This window comes from Pezoporus flaviventris, unplaced genomic scaffold, assembly GCF_033815535.1.
Source record: "Pezoporus flaviventris isolate CSIRO_AGI_PZ_B2104156 unplaced genomic scaffold, CSIRO_AGI_Pfla_v1 ptg000046l, whole genome shotgun sequence".
Classification (NCBI taxonomy): Eukaryota; Metazoa; Chordata; class Aves; order Psittaciformes; family Psittacidae; genus Pezoporus; species Pezoporus flaviventris.
Window position 1 is genome coordinate 1,207,376 of NW_026892594.1, and position 24,663 is coordinate 1,232,038.

Below are 24,663 nucleotides of genomic sequence, written 5' to 3' on the forward strand. Positions count from 1 at the left end.
TGCTGGGCTGTGACACCAGCACAACACCGGTGCTTCATGGGGGTCCTGCAAACAGGCGGGGTCCTGCAGCCACAGAGGAGACTTCATAATTCTGTCTTGTAGGATGTGGCTGAGATGGGGCCCCTCTGATCCTGCCCCTCCATTCTGCTCTCTCAGACGGCACTTGCATCACTGTGTGCAGTTCTGGTGCCCACAACATGAGGACATGGGGCTGTTTGAGCGAGTCCAGAGGAGGCCAGGGGGATGATCAGGGGCTGCAGCACCTCCTGTATGGAGACAGGCTGAGAACATTGGGGCTGTTGAGCCTGGGGAAGAGAAGCTGTGTGGAGACCTCAGAGCAGCTTCCAGTGTCTGAAGGGAGCTACAAGGATGCTGGAGACGGACTCTTCATCAGGGACTGGAGTGATAGGACAAGGGATGACGGGTTCAAACTGAAACAGGTGAAGTTCAGGTTGGAGATAAGGCAGAAGCTCTTCCCTGTGAGGGTGCTGAGGCACTGGCACAGGGTGCCCCGAAAAGCTGTGGCTATCCCATCCCTGGCAGTGTTCAAGGCCAGGTTGGACACAGGGGCTTGAAGCAAGCTGCTCTAGTGGAAGGTGTCCCTGCCCATAGCAGGGTTTGGAGCTGGAGGAGCTTTAAGGTCCCTTCCAACCCAAACCATTCCATGATAAGCAGCCTTCCCAAATACTGAAGTCATTTGAAGGGAGAGCCTGTGCTCCCCACCCAAAACACCACTGTGGGGTTTTGGCTGCATGATGAAGCTTCACCAGGTTCTTCACCAGCCTCATGTGTCCTGGTAAAATTATAGAATCAACCAGGCTGGAAAAGCCCTTTAAGCTCATCCAGCCCAACCATGCCCAGCACTGCCAAGGCCACCACTAACCCATGGCACTGAGGCCTCATCACCACGGGGTGTGAACACTTGCAGGGACAATGACTGCAGCCCTGCCCTGGGCAGCCTGTTCCAATGCCTGAGCACCCTCTGGGGCAGGAATTGTTCCTCAGGTCCATCCAAACACAGGGGATGCAGCCATATGATCATATTAAGATGTCTTAAGCTCTCTGGTATTTAATCCACACTTCTGTCCCATAAGCAGCTTTGCCACTATTGCTGTGTGTGTGCTCCTGTCCCAGCTCTCTCCCCATCCCCAGGATGTGAATCCACAGGACCCTAAAACCAGAGCTCAGCTGGGAAATTCCTGCCTGGCTTCAGGAAGTGGTGGGTGGTGGAGACCGGATAGAGGTGAGGATTTAAAAGACCAAACTTAAATGCAATAAAAAGCTCAAATCTTCTCAAAATGGTTGGTGTCATGTTGGGTTTTGCTGCAGACATGGGGATTTGCCGCATGGAAAGTGATCCTGGATGAGAGGAAAACTGTGTTTTGGGGTGAAAAGGGGAAATGAGAGAGAAACCATGTGAGGGAAGCAGAAATACATGAAATCTTGTGTGTGTGTGTGCCCCTCGTGTCTACACACTCCCTTTGCACACATAGCACGTGGATGTGCCCTTTGCACACGTGCAGATGCGTGTCCATAGAATCTCAGACTGCTTTGGGTTGGAAGGGACCTTAAAGCTCATCCAGTTCCACCTTCCACTAGAGCAGGTTGCTCCAAGCCCCTGTGTCCAACCTGGTCTTGAACACTGCCAGGGAAGGGGCAGCCACAGCTTCTCTGGGCAGTGGAACCTCACTGCACAGGTGTGAACGCATGTGTTGTACACAAGCACGTGCCCATTGCACCACCACATGTGTACCCATTGCATGCACAGGCACCCCAATGGGCGTGCAACAGGACCTGTGCACAAGCACACGTGCACCAACGCACCCACCCACTGCACAGTCACAGGCTGTCATTGCACACGCCTTGCGCACATATTTCCTTTGCACATGCAGCATGATGACTCTCCTTTCCCTTCCCTTTCCTTTCCCTTCTCCTTTTCCCCATTTTTCCCCTTTACTTTCCCCCTTTTCCCTTCTTTTTTCCCCTTTCCTTTTCCTTTCCTTCTTTCCCTTCCTTTTCCCTTTCCATTCGCATTCCATTCCATTGAGGACTCCCCAGCATTGCTCGGGGAGTGCATGTTGTTTTCCCTTCCCCATCCCATCCCCATCCCTTCCCCTTCCCCATCCCCATCCCATCCCATCCCCATCCTCATCCCATCCCCATTCCCATCCCCATCCCCATCCCCATCCCATCCCCATCCCATCCCATCCCATCCCATCCCCATCCCATCCCATCCCATCCCATCCCCATCCCCATCCCCATCCCCATCCCATCCCCATCCCCATCCCGTCCCATCCCCATCCCGTCCCCATCCCCATCCCATCCTATCCCCATCCCATCCCCATCCCCATCACATCCCATCCCATCCCATCCCCATCCCCATCCCCATCCCATCCCCATCCCACCCCATCCCCATCCCATCCTATCCCCATCCCCATCCCATCCCCATCACATCCCATCACATCCCCATCCCATCCCCATCCCATCCCCATCCCCATCCCGTCCCATCCCCATCCCGTCCCCATCCCCATCCCATCCTATCCCCATCCCATCCCCATCCCCATCACATCCCATCCCATCCCATCCCCATCCCCATCCCATCCCCATCCCACCCCATCCCCATCCCATCCTATCCCCATCCCCATCCCATCCCCATCACATCCCATCACATCCCCATCCCATCCCCATCCCCATCCCATCCCCATCCCCATCCCCATCCCATCCCACTCCATCCCCATCCCACCCCATCCCCATCCCCATCCCATCCCCATCCCCATCCCCATCCCATCCCCATCCCCATCCCATCCCATCCCCATCCCCATCCCATCCCCATCCCATCCCCATCCCATCCCATCCCCATCCCCATCCCCATCCCCATCCCCATCCCATCCCCATCCCGTCCCATCCCCATCCCGTCCCCATCCCCATCCCCATCACATCCCATCCCCTCCCATCCCCATCCCCATCCCATCCCCATCCCACCCCATCCCCATCCCATCCTATCCCCATCCCATCCCCATCCCGTCCCCATCACATCCCATCACATCCCCATCCCATCCCCATCCCCATTCCCATCCCCATCCCATCTCCATCCCATCCCACTCCATCCCCATCCCACCCCATCCCCATCCCCATCCCATCACATCCCCATCCCATCCCCATCCCCATCCCATCCCCATCCCCATTCCCATCCCCATCCCATCCCACTCCATCCCCATCCCACCCCATCCCCATCCCCACCCCATCCCCATCCCATCCCCATCCCCATCCCATCCCAATCCCCATCACATCCCATCCCCATCCCATCCCCATCCCCATCCCATCCCATCCATCCCATCCCATCCCCATCGCCATCCCCATCCCATCCCCATCCCCATCCATCCCCATCCCGTCCCATCCCCAACCCGTCCCATCCCCATCCCGTCCCCATCCCCATCCCCATCCCATCCTATCCCCATCCCATCCCCATCCCCATCACATCCCATCCCCTCCCATCCCCATCCCCATCCCACCCCATCCCCATCCCATCCTATCCCCATCCCATCCCCATCCCGTCCCCATCACATCCCCATCCCATCCCCATCCCCATTCCCATCCCCATCCCATCTCCATCCCATCCCACTCCCATCCCCATCCCACCCCATCCCCATCCCATCCCCATCCCATCCCCATCCCCATCCCCATCCCATCTCCATCCCCATCCCATCCCCATCACATCCCATCCCCATCCCCATCCCATCCCTATCCCCATCCCCATCCCCATCCCCATCCCCATCCCCATCCCCATCCCATCCCCATCCCATCCCATCCCCATCCCCATCCCATCCCCATCCCCATCCCATCCCCATCCCATCCCATCCCCATCCCATCCCCATCCCCATCCCATCCCCATCCCCATCCCATCCCATCCCCATCCCATCCCCATCCCATCCCCATCCCATCCCCATCCCATCCCCATCCCCATCCCATCCCCATCCCCATCCCATCCCCATCCCATCCCCATCCCATCCCATCCCCATCCCCATCCCATCCCCATCCCCATCCCCATCCCATCCCCCCCCCACCCCATCCCATCCCCATCCCCATCCCATCCCCATCCCCATCCCCATCCCATCCCATCCCCATCCCCATCCCATCCCCATCCCATCCCCATCCCCTCCCCATCCCCATCCCATCCCCATCCCATCCCCATCCCATCCCCATCCCATCCCCCCCCCACCCCATCCCATCCCCATCCCCAACCCCATCCCCATCCCCATCCCCATCCCCATCCCCATCCCATCCCCATCCATCCCCATCCCCATCCCCATCCCATCCCCATCCCCATCCCATCCCCATCCCCATCCCCCCCCCACCCCCATCCCCATCCCCATCCCATCCCCATCCCCATCCCCATCCCATCCCATCCCCATCCCCATCCCCATCCCATCCCCATCCCCATCCCTATCCCATCCCCATCCCCATCCCATCCCCATCCCATCCCCATCCCCATCCCCATCCCATCCCCATCCCATCCCATCCCCATCCCCATCCCATCCCCATCCCCATCCCCATCCCATCCCCCCCCCACCCCATCCCATCCCCATCCCCATCCCATCCCCATCCCCATCCCCATCCCCATCCCATCCCATCCCCATCCCCATCCCATCCCCATCCCATCCCATCCCCATCCCCTCCCCATCCCCATCCCCTCCCCATCCCCATCCCATCCCCATCCCATCCCCATCCCCATCCCCATCCCCATCCCCATCCCATCCCCTCCCCACCCCACCCCATCCCATCCCCATCCCCATCCCATCCCCATCCCCATCCCATCCCCATCCCCATCCCCATCCCATCCCCATCCCCATCCCCATCCCATCCCCATCCCCATCCCCATCCCCATCCCCATCCCATCCCCATCCCCATCCCCCCCCACCCCATCCCATCCCCATCCCATCCCCATCCCCATCCCCATCCCATCCCCATCCCCATCCCCATCCCATCCCCATCCCCATCCCCATCCCCATCCCCATCCCCATCCCCATCCCCATCCCATCCCCATCCCCATCCCATCCCCATCCCCATCCCCCCCCCACCCCATCCCCATCCCCATCCCATCCCCATCCCCATCCCCATCCCCATCCCCATCCCCATCCCCATCCCCATCCCATCCCCATCCCCATCCCCATCCCCATCCCCATCCCCATCCCCATCCCCATCCCCATCCCATTGACTACTCCACGCTGCCCAAACCCGCCGGGGCAGGCGGGAGGGGGTAAAGACGGGAGCGACACGAGCTCAGCGCATGCGCGTCGCGCCCCCACCACGGTGGCAGCTCCTCCGTCAAGGCTCAGTGCCCGCCCCTTCGCGACGGGCGCGGAGGAGCCAATGGCGAGCGGCGGCGGGCGGTGATTGGCAGGCGCGGGGGCGCGGCGCGGTCTCCTCACGGCGGCGGCTCCATTTTCTCCCGCTCCAGCGCCCGGCTCGCCTCAGCCCCGGCCGGCGGAGACGGTCCTGAGGGACGCTGCCCCCCGCACCCCGCTCTTCCCTTCTTCCCCCCCAGCGCCGCCATGAATGAGGAGTACGACGTGATCGTGCTGGGCACCGGCCTCACGGTGAGGAGGAGCCGCCGCCCGCCCTGGGCCTCGGGCCTGCAGCGGGCGGCCGCCGCCCTGACCCGCCCCGCAGATATCCCCCCCCCACCCCCCCACCCCTCCCGGGTCCTGTCTGTGTGTGCCCCATCGCGCACCCCGGTGCTCATTCTCAGGAGTCGGTGTCCTTTTCCCCATCTGCATCATTATCCCCCCCCCCATCATCCCCGCCCCTTCACCTCAGCCCCTGGTCCTGAGACCCCCCCCTCCCCCCGGACACCCGAGTCCTTGTTCCCTTCTTCCTTTCTTAACCTCTCGCCTGATTCATTCCCCCCCCCCCAGCTCCCGCTCAGACCTTACGGTGTTTTGTTCACCTGTCACCGTCGTAGCCCCCCCAGTCCCATCTGCAGTGCATAGGTTCCTCACCCTCCCCCCCCCCAACTGTTACCCTGAGGTGCCTGGGTTCTGCTCGTGTTCCCCCTTCACAACACTTGGGTCTTTTTCCTCATCTATCATCTAATTATCAGCGCACCCCCCATCACGTATTCCCCCCCCCCGGCTTGAATCCCTTTCATATCCCCCCCATCCACCTGGGTCCTTTCCCCCCATCCCTAACGGGCTTGGGTTCTGCGTTTAATATGATTATAATAGACCCCCTATTATAATACATGTGTTATAATATGTTTGGATGAACACCCCCTTCCTTATTCCATGTTTCCACCCCCACCCCGAGCTCCTGTGTCCCCCCATCTCCCTGGAGGCCCCGGTCCGCGGCGCTGCTGGTGGGAGGCCCCAGGAAATGCAGTTGTTGAGCGGAGGGAGGGCGGGGGACGGCGGACAATAAAACGCCAACGGTGATTTATTGCCCGCTTTTTAGCCTTCATTTAATGATTATTATCATTATTTAATCCCCCCCATACCCAGAGGTGCCCGAAGGTCCATCAAGCCGTGCCCTCCCCGCAGCGTAGCCCGGCTTAAGGGTGGAGGCAGACCTGGTTTTATCCCCCCCCCCTCCCCTTCCCTTCCCTCTCCGCCCCATCCCCGCTCCGCCTTTGCAGCCTTCGGCTCTCCATCCAGCCCTGACTGCAGCAGGAGGGGGATGGGAGGCGGGCGAGCTTTGCACGCCTGTCAGATATGTCTGATCCCCCCCTTTTTCTATTCTCCCCCCCCCTTCCCAAAAAATCCTCCCTTCATTTCGGTCATCCCTGAGGAAAGCTGACAGCTGATGGCACTCGGGGGTGCGGCGGAGGGAGGGGGGTGATGAGCCGTGGTGGGGCTTTGTCCTATTGTGGAGGATGCAGCCCGTGCTGCAGGCTGCTGAGGGTTGGAAAATATGGCAGTGCTGCTGATCTGGGAGGTTTGCTTGGGGGGATTGCTGCTGGTTCCTTCCTTTGGCCCGAGGAGATTCCTGGAGCCACCTCTAGCTTATGTTGTGTGGGTTTAGTAAGGGCTGGAGGGTGGACTGCAGGTTACAAAGCAGAGGCATTGTTTGAAGGAGGGAGGGAGAAAATCCAATATGGTGGAGAGGAGGTTTTCCTCGCTGTTAAATAGCCTTTCCTGCTTTTGTTTCCCCCTTCTTAATGGGAAGAGGTGGCTAGACAAAGAGATACCTTTGGGGTTGGCTGTAAGGGATTTCCCCCACTTCCCCTGGTAATGGTAAATAGAAATACATTTGCTTCCTACTGTGGCTTTGGTGCTGTGATTGACAGGGCTGTGCCACAGTGGTGAAGGCGTTGTGGCTGCTGACACAGGACCCGGGGCACGTCTGCTTTGAGGCAGATCTGGTTTATCATTCGCCTGATTTGAGTATGGGAATAATGGTACCAAATGCAGGATGTGGCACAAAGGAAATGTGCAGAGTGTGGGAGCAGCTCCCCAGCTCCTGCCATAGGGTAGACCCAACTTTCCTGGTTGCTTTCATTCCCTCTCTTCCTTTGAGGTTGCAGGAATGACTTCTGAGACAAAAGCTTCTTCCCTTTGATAGGGAAAGCTGCAGTCTGTCCTAAAACCTGTCTCTGGCTCAGCAAAGCAGGGAAATGGAGTTGTGGGGAGGCTGAAATATAATGAGCTCTGCTGGTGAAGGGGCCTCCAATAGATCTGAGCTCCATTAAAATGTTAATTTATGCTTTAGAGTGAGCTATGGTATCAAGTTGGTAAGCACCGTGCTTAATCTCAAACTGACAAATGCCAATGTAAAGTTGACAAAAGGCCTCTTGTGAAATCACTTTTAAGACAAGCTCATGCTAATGATCAGCAGTGGAGTTAAAAGGAATGAATTATGGCTGGATTTGAAGGTGTGCTGACCAAACTCCAGAGCCTGAGAGCTGGCAGAAGGCTTATTCTGTTTCTGGTGTACAGGCTTTACCTCTGAAATACCAATTAGAACAGAATCAACTTCATCTCAACGTGAGCAGCTCATGTGGAAAACCAAGTGAATGGGAACCAGAGGCCCTGGTGCAGGCAGGACATTCCCAATCCTAAAATGCACGTTGTTGGTTCAGTCACGGTAGCTGGCGAGTAGTTTCAGAGCAGAATCTGGTTCAGGGTGGGCTGCAGGATGCAGTCAGATGAGGTGTCCAGCTGGAAGCTCAAAGGTTGCTCCTCCAGCTCTGGTCTGGTACCAGTGCTGGCACTTGGGCTTCCTGAGGAAAAGGAACTGGAAAACACACTGTGTAAACACATCCAGTTGTTTCTTGCCATTTCCAAAGAGCCTTGAGCTGTCATGAAACTTACGGTGATGTTTTCAACCACCTTTTCCTTAAAGCTGGCCCTTGCAAAAATGGACTGTACTGATGGAATCCCATATACTCAATGAGTTTGTGTCTCCTCTTCCACCTCAGATAGCGATCTCGATGCCACCTGAGCAAAAGGAGATGAAATGGGGGTCCCATTTGCCAGATACTCCAGTGCTCTGCCTCTCTGCCAGGCTACCTGTTGGGTCATATCCATCCTGTGTCTTGTCCCATGAGAGTTACAGGTTGATTTCTCCTAGTATCCATCACTAGGACTTGTACAAAGCCCATAAAATACCTGTAATACAGACCATTTGGGAGAGGCAGTGAGTGGCTGCTGATCCAGAGAGGTTTTCTCTTTCTCTTTCCAAAGTAAAAGTTCAGTTGTTGGATTAAAGACTAAAAATAAAGCATTGGAGCCTTTGTAAAGAACCACAAATGCATCTGATGCAGTCATTGTTCTGGTTGGGTCTGTGAGGCCACTGCACAAGAGTGCTTAAATTCCACTTCTGATGGGAATATTTCAGGTGTTAATCTCTTTTTTGAACCAGTGATGAGGAGTTAAGGCAGCTTTAGGACTGGGATTTCCAGCACTCACTATATTTAAGATTTTCCCTTACATATGCAAATTGGAGGCTCCACTGCAGTGCCAAGCTGGTAAAGAGATGTCTTAGCAGGAGGGGAAAACAGTCCCTGAGCATTTTTTATAGACTTATAGAATCCCTGACTGGTTTGGGTTGGAAGGGCTTAAAGCTCCTCCAGCTCCAACCCTGGCCACAGGCAGGGACACCTTCCACTAGAGCAGCTTGCTCCAAGCCCCTGTGTCCAACCTGGCCTTGAACACTGCCAGGGATGGGGCAGCCACAGCTTCTCTGGACACCCTGTGCCAGCGCCTCAGCACCCTCATAGGGAAGAACTTCTGCCTAAGAGCTCATCTCAGTCTCCCCTCGGGCAGGTTAAAGCCATTCCCCTTGGCCTGTTCCTACAGGCCCTTGTCCAAAGCCCCTCTCAAGGCTTCCTGGAGCCCCCTTCAGACACTGGAGCTGCTCTAAGGTCTCCCTGTCAGGAGCCTTCTCTTCTCCAGGCTGATCAATCTCAGATCTCTCAGCCTGTCTCCCGGTGCTCCAGAATCCCAAATTCCTGCTGGTACAACATCCTCAAACTTACACGAGGTATAATCCATGAGTGCTGCTTTCCTCCCTATCCCTCTGTGCATTGAGCAGTGTGTGATGACTCCAGGGCAGGCTTTTGTGAAGCACTGGTGGGTCTGGGTGCTGGGTGCTGGGTGCTGTAGCATGAGACCTGATCAACCTTCCAGCTACCACATCCTGGAGGTGCTGGTGGGAATGGCTTCTCAAAGTTGCTCATGTCTTAATAGCTTTAAGATCCGTGGCTTAGGCTTGCTGTGTGTCCCCTGCATTGCACATTAGGTAGCGTCTTCCTCCAGACCTACAGCACAAACTCGGTTTTAATCTGATGTGGTGATACAGGCTGGAGAACACCTCAGGGGTTTATTTTCAGCCTTTTCTCTTCAGTTCACCTTAGTTTACACCTCTCTGGTCTCAAAGTGGTCTGGTGCTTGCTCTGTGCCCTCTGTCAGGACACTGCTTTCTGTGATGTGGGTTATTTGACATGAATGTTGGGCATAATTAAACTGCCCTCTTCAACCCCAGTAGATGGACACCATGTTCCTGCTGGGTTTTTACTCGTTACAGGCACCAGTGTGCTGAACTAAGCTTCTTACCTGCCAGCTGCCTCCCCACATTAAAGCTGTATCAATCCTTCACGAAGATACAGATTCACTTTCTGTAGGAGCAGCATAGCCAAACTCTTCGGTTCAAGATACATTTAATCATACAGGCACAGGCCTCATGGCTTCAAGAGCCTAAATAAAGAACATCAGAGTGACGGCAGGGACCAAGCAGAGTATCACTGTCCCTTGCATCATCCCCTTGTAGCTGTGGGGATTGCTCAAGTGCAGTGAGTAAATTGCTTTTGCACTTTGTATGGCTAAGCAGAGCTTTAAGTCTTGTTTGCTAATCTGGCAGAGTAGATGTAACCAACACCATGCCAGAGGTGGAATAGCCTGGGTGAGGGTAAGGAGCTGGTATAACTTCTTGCTTGCCACAGCATGCCTTTCTAAGAAGGAGCTCTTGGTGAGCCAGAACCTGTTCTTAAAGATGAAGGGGCTCTGCTGAATGTTCTCTGTAGGATCTTCCCTTCAGCACCATTAGAAAGACTGACTCTGGCTCAGGTCCCCCTTCGGTCTGTCTGAGCCTTTCTGAACTGCTGCCCTACTTGGAGAAAATCCATGGAGATCTACTTGCTTCCCGCAATTCCTGAAGGCTTCTGTGTGCAGAAGGTCTATTTGCAACCAGTTTGTGCAAGTGGGGGAAGAGCTGATGGTCTCCAGCAAGCATGGGAACACTAATACCTTCAAGTTACACCTTATTCCTGTTTTCTTCCATGGATTTGTATTGGATGTGCTGTGTCTGATGTACATTGCTCTCTGGCTCTGTGCTCTCCATCCATTTGAAGCAGCCGAGCGGTGCTGCAGACGCCATCAGTTGCTGCAGGACTTGCTCTGTCATTCATTCAGCAACACAAAGGGAGAGCCCATCATAACTTGGACTGGCTGAAGCACTGGATTATAGTAGCACAGTGTGACTGGAATTTGCACAGATTGTGTTTGACCCCAGATGGATACCTGGAGCTTTCCTCCCATTGTCTTGGTACCCTCTCTGCTGTCTGCACCTCTTTGCATGGTGCCTATGTTCATAATACAGTCAGAAAGCCAAAGATTTGAACTCTGATGCTTCCCCTTTTTTCATCTGCAGTTTAAACTGCTTCCAGCCCTTCCCTTATCACTACAGGCTGTTTGTTTTCCTTGCTTCCTGACCCAAATGACACAGTGACATATCAAGAGTTTCCTGTGCACAGACTAGTGCACCAGTGGATGGGTCTAACCAGCAGTCAGGCAGTGCAGCCATCAAAAGGGATTGCTGAGCTGGGAGGATAAATCTATTGTGTCTCTTGTGTTTTATGATCATGCCTTTGCCTCATCAGCCACGAAGGGAAGCAATGGTGAAAGGCCTGCACTGGATTTCAGCGCTTCAGGGCTCTGCAGGAGCCTGAGTTATACTATGAATATGTTAAATGAGCCTTGGATAAAATAGTGTTGTAATTCCTCCACCTCAGCACCCATATTGGTGGTTAATGGGTATGAAATATGATTGAAAAGGTACTTAAGATATATCTTCTGCTGGTACCCAAATTTGCTGGCAGTTTGCGTGGGCAGCCTGTTGAAGGGATACACTCTCCCTGGGAAGTGATGGGTGTGCTGTGCTGAAAGGACAGAGCAAGAAATACTTTGAAGTCTCCTTAAACAGAGGAAGGAAATCAGCTGACATCTGGACCAAAGAATGTAGTTTCTGCAGCTTATGCTGTAAGTTCATTTCTCCATTTGATACTTACTTTGTTTTCAAGACCTGGTTGTCTTTCTCATGGCTCAGCTCCAGCACAGACACTTTCAGTCCTGTAGCACCATGTGGCAGAGGCTTTGGAAGATGCTCCAGGGGGATAAAAAATCAGGGTAGAGTCAAAAAGAGTCAACAAGATCATGTAGAGCTCTGAATTTGGTTTAAGTAGGGAAATCGCTCTGGCCAGTGGTGATGCACTTAGTGTATCAGCCCCACATTGCATGTGGTAAGTCATTAACGTATTAACTGGCATCTGCACTTTGGCTTGTGCAGTTCCTCAGTGTTGTGGGGCTCGTGGTGCTCGAGTACTGTCTTAACACAGGGTTTGGTGCAGCTGTGTCTTTCTTCTGCCTGTCTAAAACCAGAGGAGGGGCCTTGTAGGCAATTTCAAGCACAAACACAGGCTGGATGGAGCAGCCCTGAGGAGAAGGGCTTGGGGGTGTTGGTTTATGAGAAGCTCCCCATATGACCCTGCTTCAGTGTGTGCTTGAGCCCAGAACTCCCCCGCATGTGCTGGGCTGCACCCTCAGAGCGTGAGCAGCAGCTTAGGGATGGGGTCCTGCCCCCCCTCTGCTGTGCTCTGGGGTGACCCCCCCGTGCAGTCCTGATCCAGCTCCGGGGCAGCAGCACAAGAGGGACGTGGAGCTGTTGCAGCAAGTGGCCACAGAGATGCTGCAAGGGCTGGAGCAGCTCTGCTCTGGAGCCAGGCTGAGAGAGCTGGGCTGGGTCAGCCTGGAGAAGAGAAGGCTCCTGAAGGGGAGACCTTAGAGCAGCTCCAGTGCCTAAAGGGGCTGCAGGAAAGCTGGAGAGGGGCTTTGGACAAGGGCCTGTAGGGACAGGCCAAGGGGAATGGCTTTAAGCTGCCAGAGGGGAGACTGAGATGAGCTCTTAGGCAGAAGCTCTTCCCTGTGAGGGTGCTGAGGCGCTGGCACAGGGTGCCCAGAGAAGCTGTGGCTGCCCCATCCCTGGCAGTGTTCAAGGCCAGGTTGGACACAGGGGCTTGGAGCAAGCTGCTCTAGTGGAAGGTGTCCCTGTCTGTGGCAGAGGTTGGAACTGGATGAGCTTTAAGGTCCCTTCCAACCTAAACCAGGCTGTGATTCTATGATATGAGAGCTCTTAAGTCTGTGGAGTATGGTAAGGGCTGGAATGGCAGATGGTGGATCATGGAGAGACTTTGTGGGAAGCTTTGTGGTTACCTGCTCACAGTCCACATGATGACCATGAAGCTTTGTGGCTTCATGTTTGAGATCACCTACGACTTCAGGGATAAACTTGAAGCATCCCATTCTTCCTGTACACTAGCCATGCAGTTCAGGCTTTGCTCTTTGATGTCTTGGCTGAATTATGGTGACATCCTGGTGGGTCACAGGCTGGCCACCATCTTTCTCTCCCAGCACAGAAGATTTGACTGTTACCACTGGAAGTTTAACACCAGTGAACCCCCACACCAGTGATCCTACAGACCATCCATACACATATCACATTAAGGCACTTCAGAACTAAATAACCCCTCCTAAAAGCTGCCTTTAACCATGGATTACTCCTTGGCTGGTGAAGTTGAAGATGATTTTAAAAGCTTTCTGTAGATGGAGGATTTCCCAGAGTTGGGATTTGCAAGTCATTTAAAACAGATGTGGTGGGAGACCCCTTGTGTTGTGGCTGTGATTTCGCTGAGCACGCTCACCCATCCCCATGTAATGTAGTTTGAAATACACCTCATATGTGTTGCAAGGGGGAAGTGGCACACAAGGAGAGTCCTGAGCACTCCACAGGGCAAAACACATCTGGAGTAAACGTGAAGGATCTCGCAGAGATGCATATCTCTGCCAGGAGGATCAGTGTGCTGGTTCTCTTGGGTGAATGAATGGCCCCTCTGCTTGTGGGCAAGCAGACATGCAGTGGTGGTATCTCTCAGCGGCTGGATGTTGGGTTTTACACCTGAATGAACGATAACACAATATATGGCTGGGACCTACAAGCCAGATAATACTGATGGGCAATGAGAGATCAGTTGCCCATGTAATTCTGCCGTTGGAGAGAGTTGAGGTAGAGCAAGATCATTAAAACCTCCTCGATAAGCAGTGCCAAGCACACCAAGTAGTCAAGTATTTGTTAAGCTCTTTGGCTTGGGAATGCCAGAGCTGGTGACCGGGTTAGTTTTAAAGTTGCGCTTTAATGTGGATTTAGCCATGCAGGTCCTGAGCTGGTTTTGCTAGCTACAACGTGCATCCCTCTGTGGTTAGTCTCAGTCTTGGTCTTGCATTTAGACTCTGATCTGCTGCTCAGAGTAATCTCTCTATTACTCATCTCAGTGGGTACCTAGTGAGAACAGCAAAGTGTCTGCTGAGATGATAAAGCTTCCAAATGGCTTCATTTAGTCTTGATACTACCTCTACCCTCTAATAGTACCTGTTGATTCTTTTGCATGTCCCATTTGGCAAATACCAACAATTGAGGTTTTGAGGAGACTTACTATAGTCCAAGTAACGTTTCATGCTCCTGCTGTCACCCATAAATGAAGGTGCTGCCTCTCTATAACATTTTTAAACTGGTAGCTGGGGGTTTAAGAGTGCAGATATTCCTGTTCAGTCCCAAATACATGAGTTTCCCAGAAACTTCCTCAGGGGAGCCCTGATAGGTGTTGGTTGTGTATTGCAGCAAACATTACATGGTTGGTGTGCCCAGAGCAGGCAGCAAACCTCATAAAGGGGTTAATCTGTCTCAGACAAGTCTTTCAGCACTTCTTAATTCTGCAGTGAGGCAACTGCTGTGTTTGTTTTCCAAGGGCTGTGCAGGGACCTTCAGATCCAGGCATGCATCAGGTTGTCTGAACAAGCATCCTTAGGAAATGTGGCAGGAGGCTCCAACACAACTAACACATCCCTTTCATTCTTCCTTCTCTCCTTAGGAATGCATCCTCTCTGGGATCATGTCAGTGAATGGAAAGAAAGTCCTTCACATGGATCGGAACTCCTACTATGGAGGGGAAAGCGCATCCATTACACCCCTGGAGGATGTAAGTACTGAGGCTGACCCCCCTATTGTGTCCTCCCCAAAGGCACACAAAAGGGGTTTTATGTCCAGGTATCCTAGGGGTGGATGCAAAGCCATTACTCTTAAGAGTTTCCTTTGAATTGGAAAGTTTTATGGCACTTCCACACTGGTTTCTCCCTCACTATATTTAAACTTGGTAGACAGCACTTGTTTTCTGGCGTTCCCAGATTCAAGCACTTGAGTGATCCTTCAGTTATAATGCCTGACAGCTACATGTTAAACCTCTTTCATGTTTAAACTCTCCAGCTGAATTGTTCCTGCCACCAAATGTCGGACTGAGAAACTCTCTGTGCTCCTTGTGCTGTGATATTCCAGTCTGTCCTTGCTCTGTGAGCACTCCCAGCTGGATATGCACCACCTTGTTTGGTTATTGCTTGCACCCTGTGATCCTCTACCCCTAAAACTGGTGCTGTGGCTGTCAGATGTCAGGAGATCCCTGCTCTCCTTCCTGCTTCATGGGTTAAATATATTGGGAATATGATATAAGTGGATAGAGGAGCCTGCAGTTTGATTAGATTACCTTAATGTTAAACAGTCTTTTGGTTCAGCAGGTAGTAAATTCCCAAGCGTTAATCCTTGGAGGAAGAAAGACTGGATAAGCAGAATAATGCTGCCCATTTCTTACTGCAGCAGTTCACTGGGTTTGCATTGTGTGTGTTGCATCAAAAAGCAAATTGGAGCTCAAATGCTGGCCAAAAACTTGCTGTGAAGAGCTTATGTTCAGCTGAGAAGACATGGGGGTGGAAAGTGTGTGCATGTGTGGGAGCAGTTCCACCCATAGACATTTCCTCTGCTATAATAAGGTTTGTATTCTCTCCAAAGCTCTACAAAAGGTTTAATCTACCAGGAACTCCACCAGAATCTATGGGGCGAGGAAGAGACTGGAACGTGGACCTCATTCCTAAATTCCTAATGGCTAATGGTAAGTGATACTGAGCTCCCAAATCTGCTTCCCAGCTTAGCCTGGGTGAGTGTTCAGTGCTGCAGTCACAGAAACAACCCTTCAGCCATCTCTTCATGAACCTGTTGGAGCATTCATCACGTGGAAAGCTCACTTGAGCTCATCTACATGCCTGGAAGCACCAGTGCTTTTGCGCTGTGATTGCTTTTGGCTGTTAATCTTTCCAATTGGGAAGACGGCTCCAACTTGGAGCGTGCAGCAATCTGGATGGTTTGAATGTTTCCCAACATTTCCTCCTAACATGTTTGTATTTCTAGCCAGTTAATGCCATGAATCAGATTGTTCTTCCATGGCTTAGGAAAAAATGGTTGATTCCATGGTGAATATTATTCCCTTTGTTCCCATTTTATGGCTTGCAGACTATCATCTCTTACTGATGCTACAAATCCTCGTTCTGTGATCTGTGTGTTCCACTACTGGGACAGGTCTTCTAGACCAGATCCACTGTGGGTTATCAATGCCAGCAAGTTCAGGGGCAACTCCCTTTGCCAGATTCCAACCACTTGCTGCTGGAATCTGTCTCTGATGGACAAGGAGATAGATGTATTGTGTAGTGCCAGTCCTGTTGGAAAACTTGGTCAAGGTTTGGTTACTCTCAGCTTACTTTCAGTTTGTACAGGCGTTGTGGTGCATTTAATTTAAATGAGACCTTATGGGACCTTATGAAGAAGCTCTTCCCTGTGAGGGTGCTCAGGTGCTGGCACAGGGTTCCCAGAGAAGCTGTGGCTGCCCCATCCCTGACAGTGTTCAAGGCCAGGTTGGACATAGGGGCTTGGAGCAAGCTGCTCTAGTGGAAGGTGTCCCTGCCTGTGGCAGGGATTGGAACTGGATGAGCTTTAAGGTCCCTTCCAACCCAAACCAATTTGTAAGTGACAGCTTCTCTCTGGGGATGCAGGGATGGGTGTTGGGGCCTATGTTGCCTCTTGCTGTGTGCAAGCCAGGGGCTAATTGGTGGTCATTTGGCTGGACATGTTGTGCTATATCTGGATAGTGAGGACAAGGAGCTGCTGTGGTCCAGAATACACAACCTTGTTTATTGTGTTGAGTGTGAATGAACTCCAAAAAGCAGCAGTGTACTGCAGCAGATTAATGTGCTGCAGAGGGTGGCTTTAACGCAGAGGACAGATGGAAACCACAGGAGTGACAAGGAAGCTGTTAATTGTCTGTAAGAAAACCTTAAAGCTGCCTCAGAATGCACTAGTGAGTATCTACCACAACATGTATGTTACACAAAGGTGTAAGAGCTGTGTGGGTTGAATCTGGTGCTGGCATTGAAGGGTTTGTTGTGTTGGAAGAACTGTCTGCCTTATGAGAAGCACTGTCCTCTTGGCTTCTGTCTCTAGACCAGCAGGTTGACATGTGCCAAACCTCCTTTCCAGGTCAGTTGGTAAAGATGCTGCTCTACACAGAAGTTACTCGCTACTTGGACTTCAAGGTGATTGAGGGGAGCTTCGTCTACAAGGGAGGCAAGATCTACAAAGTCCCTTCCACTGAGGCAGAAGCCTTGGCATCCAGTGAGTAGCTGCACCTTACTCTGCTTCCTCCTGAAGCTACTGTCTCTAAACAAAGGCAAGACGTATCTCTGCCACCCACAGCTCAGCACAGTCTGTGCTCATGTACGAAAGAGCTTGATGCTCCTCACGTGGTGCTGTGTGTAGACTCCATGTGAGTAACAAACTGTGCTTAGCTTAGGACTCTCCTGCATCTCATTTAACTTCAACCACCACGTGCAATGTGAGTTTTGGGCTTTCAAATGAAAATGTGAGTTTTGAGTTTTAGAGCTTTCACATGGAGCTGGTCAAGCTGCCTATTCTACAGCTCATCCAGTGGGAATTTGGCAGTGTTTTACTTCCTCAAGAGGTTGCATTTGGGGCTTATGCTCCCAGCTCTGCCATAAATATCTAATGTTGGGTCCTTGGTGGATGGAATTGGGTGTGCGAGATGTTTGTCCGTGGGCACATTAGGGTGACTAATTCTGACACAAGGCACTGAGCTCAAATCTGGATTCTTACCTACATAAATTCTACTCTTCAGACAAAACTACTGATCGTAGTAGTGCAGCAAAGTGCCAAAGAAACAGGCTGAGAGCATGGGGGCTGTTCAGCCTGGAGAAGAGAAGCTGTGTGGAGACCTCAGAGCAGCTTCCAGTGTCTGAAGGGGGCTACAAGGATGCTGGAGAGGGGCTCTTCATCAGGGACTGTAGTGATAGGACAAGGGGTGATGGTTTCAAACTGAAACAGGGGAAGTTCAGGTTGGAGATAAGGCAGAAGCTCTTCCCTGTGAGGGTGCTGGGGTGCTGGCACAGGGTGCCCAGAGAAGCTGTGGCTGCCCCATCCCTGGCAGTGTTCAAGGCCAGGTTGGACACAGGGGCTTGGAGCAACGTGCTCCAAGGTGTCCCTGCCTGTGGCAGGGGGTTGGAACTGGGTGAGCTTTAAGGTCCCTTCCAACACAAACCAGTCTGGGACTCTAAAGTGCATCAGGAGCTGGCAGAGGGCAGTCCATTAGCTTCAGATACAGGATGTATTCAGCAGCCCCTGGAGTCTCATGATAAAGTGACTCCTGCACATAAGGCTCCCTGGATGTGGTTTGTCTGTACACTGGATCCTTCCTCCTAGCAGATGCTCCTGTTTGTTGTGAAGTAAGACGTTATTCCTTCAGTTTGCCCACGTTGCTGTCTTCTAAAGGGACTCGGAGACTTATACTGGCACAAGTAGGAGGTGCCTTTGGTATTGTCTCTGCCATCATATTTTGGCAAGCCCAGTCCTGCTTCTCCAATTGGTAGAAAACTAATGGTGCCTCGTCCAATCTCATGTTTGAAGTTTTGGCCCTCTCAGCACTTGCTAGTTCCTTGGCCAGGCTTCAGGAGAGCGCTGATCACCACACTTTGCTGATGCGAAGTCTGGTAGATACCAAACATGGGTCTCTCCTCATGAAAAGGCCAAGTGTAAACTGTTCTCCAGGCTTTCCATTAGCAGGAAGTAGTATAGAAGCCCAGACTTTAGCCATGCCTTTAACCACCTCCTGAAGTCCAATACACCCGGACAACTGGTTGTAAGGACTTCACATGGCAGGTATTGGGGTCTCCTGCTTAAACAGAGCTCCCTCTTTAGCCCGCAGGGCCAAACTGCATATTCCCAAGTGCTATTTGAAGCACTCGGGACTCCTCACTGCTTCTGATACCTGCAGTGATGGAAAAGCTGTTAGTAGCTAGGTGAGTTCTCACAGAATTCCTTGGTTTTAGGCCTGATGGGCTTGTTTGAGAAGCGCCGGTTCAGGAAGTTCCTCGTGTATGTGGCCAGCTTTGATGAGAACGATCCCCGAACCTTGGAGGGCGTCGATCCCAAGAAGACCACGATGCGTGATGTGTACAAGAAGTTTGACCTAGGGCAGGATGTCATAGACTTCACAGGCCATGCCCTTGCACTCTACAGGACTGACGAGTAAGTGTGGGCTTCATAAGGGCCTGTAGGGACAGGCCAAGGGGAATGGCTTTAACCTGCCAGAGGGGAGACTGAGATGAGCTCTTAGGCAGAAGCTCTTCCCTGTGAGGGTGCTGAGGCGCTGGCACAGGGTGCCCAGAGAAGCTGTGGCTTCCCCATCCCTGGCAGTGTTCAAGGCCAGGTTGGACACAGGGGCTTGGAGCAAGCTGCTCTAGTGGAAGGTGTCCCTGCCTGTGGCAGGGGTTGGAGCTGGAGGAGCTTTAAGGTCCCTTCCAACACAAACCATTCTATGGTTCAGTTGCTCCCCCAAATCAGCTGTGTGCTGGGCTTTGGGAGTCAGGGGTAGTGTGTCTGTCCCTGGGTGCCACATCGATCTTAAGATACGGGCTTCTCTGCTGATGGGATGGTTAAACTTTGTGGGTTCCTGGGGTTACTGAAGCTGCTCCTTCCTGAATAAACCCCCTTGTGACACCGAGTGCTTCTGAAAGGGAACTGCCAGGAAAATACTGGAGCAGCTGAAGGGTGGGGAAGGAAACTTCATGGGAAGTGGATACTTTGTTCTCGGAGTGTATTCTGCTGCAAGTCTTGGTTTGTGAAATGTTGTGAATCACATAACTGCTCTCTCCAGCTATCTAGATCAACCATGCCAAGAAACAATCAACAGGATTAAGCTCTACAGCGAGTCCCTGGCTAGATATGGCAAAAGCCCCTACCTTTATCCCCTGTATGGCCTTGGAGAGCTGCCTCAGGGATTTGCAAGGTGAGAACTCAGGTTTGGATCCCAGCATTTCCTCAAACTGGAATGTATGGAGTTGGTGCTCAAGCTTCCAGAGCATGCTGCCACATAAAAATACTGTGGTCATTTGTGATTCTCTGTCTTAACAAGTGAATCTTCCATGTGAGATGATTGCTTCTTTCTGGGCTTGTTTATACTGTGATTGCTGTTAGTGGTGGTGGTTCTGGGGCAGCAGCACAAGAGGGACGTGGAGCTGCTGGAGCGAGTGTGGAGGAGGCCATGGAGATGCTGCGAGGGCTGGAGCAGCTCTGCTCTGGAGCCAGGCTGAGAGAGCTGGGCTGGGTCAGCCTGGAGAAGAGAAGGCTCCTTAAGGGGAGACCTTAGAGCAGCTCCAGTGCCTAAAGGGGCTGCAGGAAAGCTGGAGAGGGGCTTTGGACAAGGGCCTGTAGGGCCAGGCCAAGGGGAATGGCTTTAACCTGCCAGAGGGGAGACTGAGATGAGCTCTTAGGCAGAAGCTCTTCCCTGTGAGGGTGCTGAGGCGCTGGCACAGGGTGCCCAGAGAAGCTGTGGCATTCTGTGATTCTGGGTTTGCCCAGAGCTGCTGTTTGCAGCATCTTGTCTATTCAAGAAGTCAGATTTGCTGACGTGGTGCAGGCTGCAGCTCTTAGGCTGTAGGACCATCTGGGTTGCACCACACAGGGTCCTTCTAGCTGGATGTAATTGCAGCTGATGCCTGCAGAAAGAGCAGCACACAACATCTGCTGTGTAGATGTTTAGGCATCATATTTTGAAGAGGTTTAGGTCTAATGTGGGGTTTATCCAAGTGGAATAGAAACAAGGGGCTGAAGGGCTGTTACAACCCAATCCCACCCCTGTGGGACATGCTGACATGGGTTTTCTCTTGCAGGCTAAGCGCTATTTATGGAGGAACCTACATGCTGAACAAGCCCATTGAAGAGATTGTGATAGAGAATGGCAAAGTAGTCGGGGTGAAGTCTGAAGGGGAGGTATGGAACATTCCAGTTCTTTCCGTACTCCCCACCCCACATCTTCCCTCTCAGAACTGAGGTTGTTGGTCATTGATCTGAACCAATGCAGTAGAAAACCCATTACCAGAGCTCCAGGACCACGTTTCCTTGGCCAGTGCTGGTTTTCCCTGTGCCAACTCCCTTAAGATATGTTGATATTTTCATGGTGAGGACAGTACAGTATTCTTGCTCCAGGAACTGGAATGAAGTCTCCATGGCCTGGCAAAGGTTGTCTTCTGAATAAATCAAGTCAGCAGAGGAGCTGTTGCTTGTGTCTAAAGTGGATATGGAACTAGCTCTGCCCCTGACATTTAAATATTAGCAGGCACACAGCCTCTCTGCAGCTTCTCCTCGACCTGGCAATGTAAAACTAGTGCTTGGGAGCTATAAATGTGCTCCCAGTTACAGTGCAGAGCATTTGCTGGTAGGGTAATATGTCCCTTTTGGGTAAGGGATGACATGTCCTGGCTAGCTGTGGAGGAGATAATCCACTCTATAGAGTGATGTGGCCAAGTGCAGGTGGCCTGGAGGCTTCAGATAGGTCAAATATTAAAGCTGTTACTGTAAAAGTGAGTTCTAATGTGAACTGGTCAATTGCTACCTGTTGGGTTCAGCCTTGACAACAGCAGGTTATAGTACTGGACTACCTAGGTTGCCCAGAGAAGCTGTGGCTGCCCCATCCCTGGCAGTGTTCAAGGCCAGGTTGGACACAGGGGCTTGCAGCAACCTGCTCCGGTGGAAGGTGTCCCTGCCTGTGGCAAGGGGTTGGAACTGGAGGAGCTTTAACGTCCCTTCAACCCAACTCATTCTGCAACTCTGCAGTGATTTGAACTTAATGGTGCACTGCCTGATGAGGGGAAGATGTGATTGATCACATTAAGTGTAATGAGCTAAGATTTGGATTGCCCGAGTTGAAGCATGCTGATGGCAATGAAATAAGAACCTGATGCAGGATCAGCCACCTCAAATCTCTCTCTGTATTCCCCAAACCCACCGGTTCCTCACCTCTGTATGCACTCCTCTACGTGGTGGTGGCTCAAGGTCCATGTGTTCCCTGCAGGTTGCTCGCTGCAAACAGCTCATCTGTGACCCCAGCTACGTCTCGGACCGCGTCACGAAGGTGGGCCAAGTGATCCGGGTAATCTGCATCCTGAGCCACCCCATCAAGAACACGAACGATGCCAACTCGTGCCAGATCATCATTCCACAGAACCAGGTCAACCGGAAATCAGGTGTGTGGGGAGCAGGGAACACTGGGGCATGGGCACGTCTGGTCCTGCTTGGGTTGAGCCAGAGTGGATGTTAAATCTCCTTGCACCAAACGTGTGGTCTGGTGAGGTGTGAATCCAATGGGATTCCCATTCCAATTGCTCCCATGGCAACACGTCCATGTCCAGAAATCCTGTAGGTCCCAGTGAGGCTACACCATACTTTAGTTTAGCTGTGAGAAGCTGGGGAGCATTTACCACTACTTTGGGCACTGTGGTTACCCCATCCCTGGCAGTGTTCAAGGCCAGGTTGGACACAGGGGCTTGGAGCAAGCTGCTCTAGTGGAAGGTGTTCCTGCCTGTGGCAGGGGTGGACCTGGATAATTTGAAGATCCTTTCTAACACAAACCACTCTTGTGATTCTGTGGTTGGAAAGTTGTTTGAGGAACCCACAGAAGGAAGTGCCCCAACCCCTGAAGTGGGTGAGGAGCACAGGGGTGTCCTGGGAGGGGGGCAAGGAAGGGAAATGCTTCCTCACCCTTGTACAGGAGGTGTCTGGCTGATGGGGGCGATCCTGGTGGCTTTCAGGAGCTGGGAAACTAAGTTCTGGAGATCTAAGGGCTGCTTGTACCCAGACTACAGCACATAGGACAGCAGGGCAAGGAGACACGGAGGTTCAAAGTGTTGGGGGAGCAGGAAGACAAGTGTGAATGCAGGCTGGAGGAGGCTTTCGGTATGTGGCAGGGGGGTTGGAGCCCTGACCTGAGCTGTTGGCTTCCCTTGCACGTCCCAACCTGTCCCCGTGGTGGGTTCCCCAGATATCTACGTCTGCATGATCTCCTCTGCACACAACGTGGCGGCGCAGGGGAAGTACATCGCCATCGCCAGCACCACTGTGGAAACCGCGGACCCTGAGAAGGAAATCAAGCCGGCCTTGGACCTCTTGGAGCCCATTGAGCAGAAGTAAGGCCCTGAGCAGTCCCTGCTCTCCATTCTCACCCCTTTGCTTAAGGCATGAAGGTGGAGGGCACCTGAAGGCCGTTTGGCTGTGAGGAGGTGTTTGAATTCCCTCTGCGCCTCAGTTACACACTGGGCATAGGCATGCCCTTGAATTCATGCAGCCTTGCACCCATACTGATGCTCTACAACCATTCTGAAGCTCTTTCTTCTCCTTCCAGGTTTGTCAGCATCAGTGACCTGTTTGCACCGACTGACTTGGGAACTGAAAGCCAGGTGAGTGAGTGCTGGTTGCACAGAGGCCTTGGGCACCATGGTCTAGTGTGAGTCATCTCTGCCAGTGGCAGGGGGGATTGGAACTGGATAAGATCCTTTCCAACCCAGACCATTCTGTGATTCTATGAGGTGGGGAGGTTGGAGACTCCACACTAAACTGCTGCCTCTCTTCCCAGATCTTCATCTCTCGCACCTACGACGCCACCACTCACTTTGAGACGACGTGTGACGACATCAAAGATATTTATAAGAGGATGATGGGGTCAGAGTTTGATTTTGAAGAGATGAAACGCAAGAAGAACGATATCTATGGGGAGGAGGAGCAGCAGTAATGAGGATCCCTGCAGGAGGAGAAGTTCAAACCGGCTCATCTGAATATATAAAGAACTTAATGAACACTGTACGAAACTCAATATTGTAAGGCCTGCTTTTGTAATCCCATCTCTGAGAGATTGAAGAGTACTGCACTGGTAATGATGTTCCCCTTTTTTGGATGTGTTAATTATTTCGTTCTAGTAGGGCTGCTGTCCAGAATCTGGCAAATTACTCACTGATTTAATGACTAACCTGGGTAAGCAAAGGCAAACTGAACCTTGGGTTTGGTGGGTTTCTCTTTGCAGACGTAGACGTTGGTGCAGATCGGAGATAACTCATTGACAGCTGTGTCTTACCATGTCTTTTTAATCATTCGTAGCCATCCTTCACAATTATGTGCTTCTGGTGAGCTAGTAGATGTGACAGTTGTCACTCAAACCTGATTATCAAGGAAAATAGAAACTGAGCACTCCATCATTGTGGACAGCATCCCTAAAAAAAGTCTTTTTCCCATCGATCTAACTCTGTGGCAAGTTGTATTATGGACAAAGCCCACATCTATTGTAGCAGCAAATGTTGGCTTAGTTCTGGGCACAGAACTTAACCCTCCACTTTAAGCTTCTAAAACTGTTTACATCGGTTGGGACACAGCTGTGCCTAAGGCTCCTTTGTGTTTTAATCTTATTAAAATTGAGAGAACAAATGACAGAGCAGGCAAGACGTGGGAGTATTTTCTGTAGCCTGGGGGCTTCTGGGCTGGACCAAACGGCGCTGCGGTATTGGTATGACAGAGCCTCTGCTCCTCGTGGCTCCTGAAGGCTCCAAATGATTTCTGTACTGCCAAGTAAAGCCAAATTCTGGAAACCAGTCCTGGCCTCTGGTCTGATTCACTTGCACGAGCAGC

The 24,663-nt window shown here is 52.3% G+C and overlaps 1 protein-coding gene across 1 annotated transcript; it reads left to right on the forward strand.

The window, feature by feature from the left end:
* Positions 1–5,418: 5,418 nt before the first annotated feature.
* On the forward strand, positions 5,419–24,626 carry GDI2 (GDP dissociation inhibitor 2). Its single transcript, XM_061467941.1, has 11 exons — positions 5,419–5,597; positions 14,693–14,800; positions 15,661–15,760; positions 17,179–17,313; positions 19,041–19,239; positions 19,868–19,999; positions 20,883–20,982; positions 22,064–22,235; positions 23,030–23,174; positions 23,390–23,444; positions 23,621–24,626. The coding sequence occupies exons 1-11, from the start codon at positions 5,553–5,555 to the stop codon at positions 23,774–23,776; spliced, it is 1,347 nt and encodes a 448-aa protein (XP_061323925.1). The 5' UTR covers positions 5,419–5,552; the 3' UTR covers positions 23,777–24,626.
* The last annotated feature ends 37 nt before the right edge of the window (positions 24,627–24,663 follow it).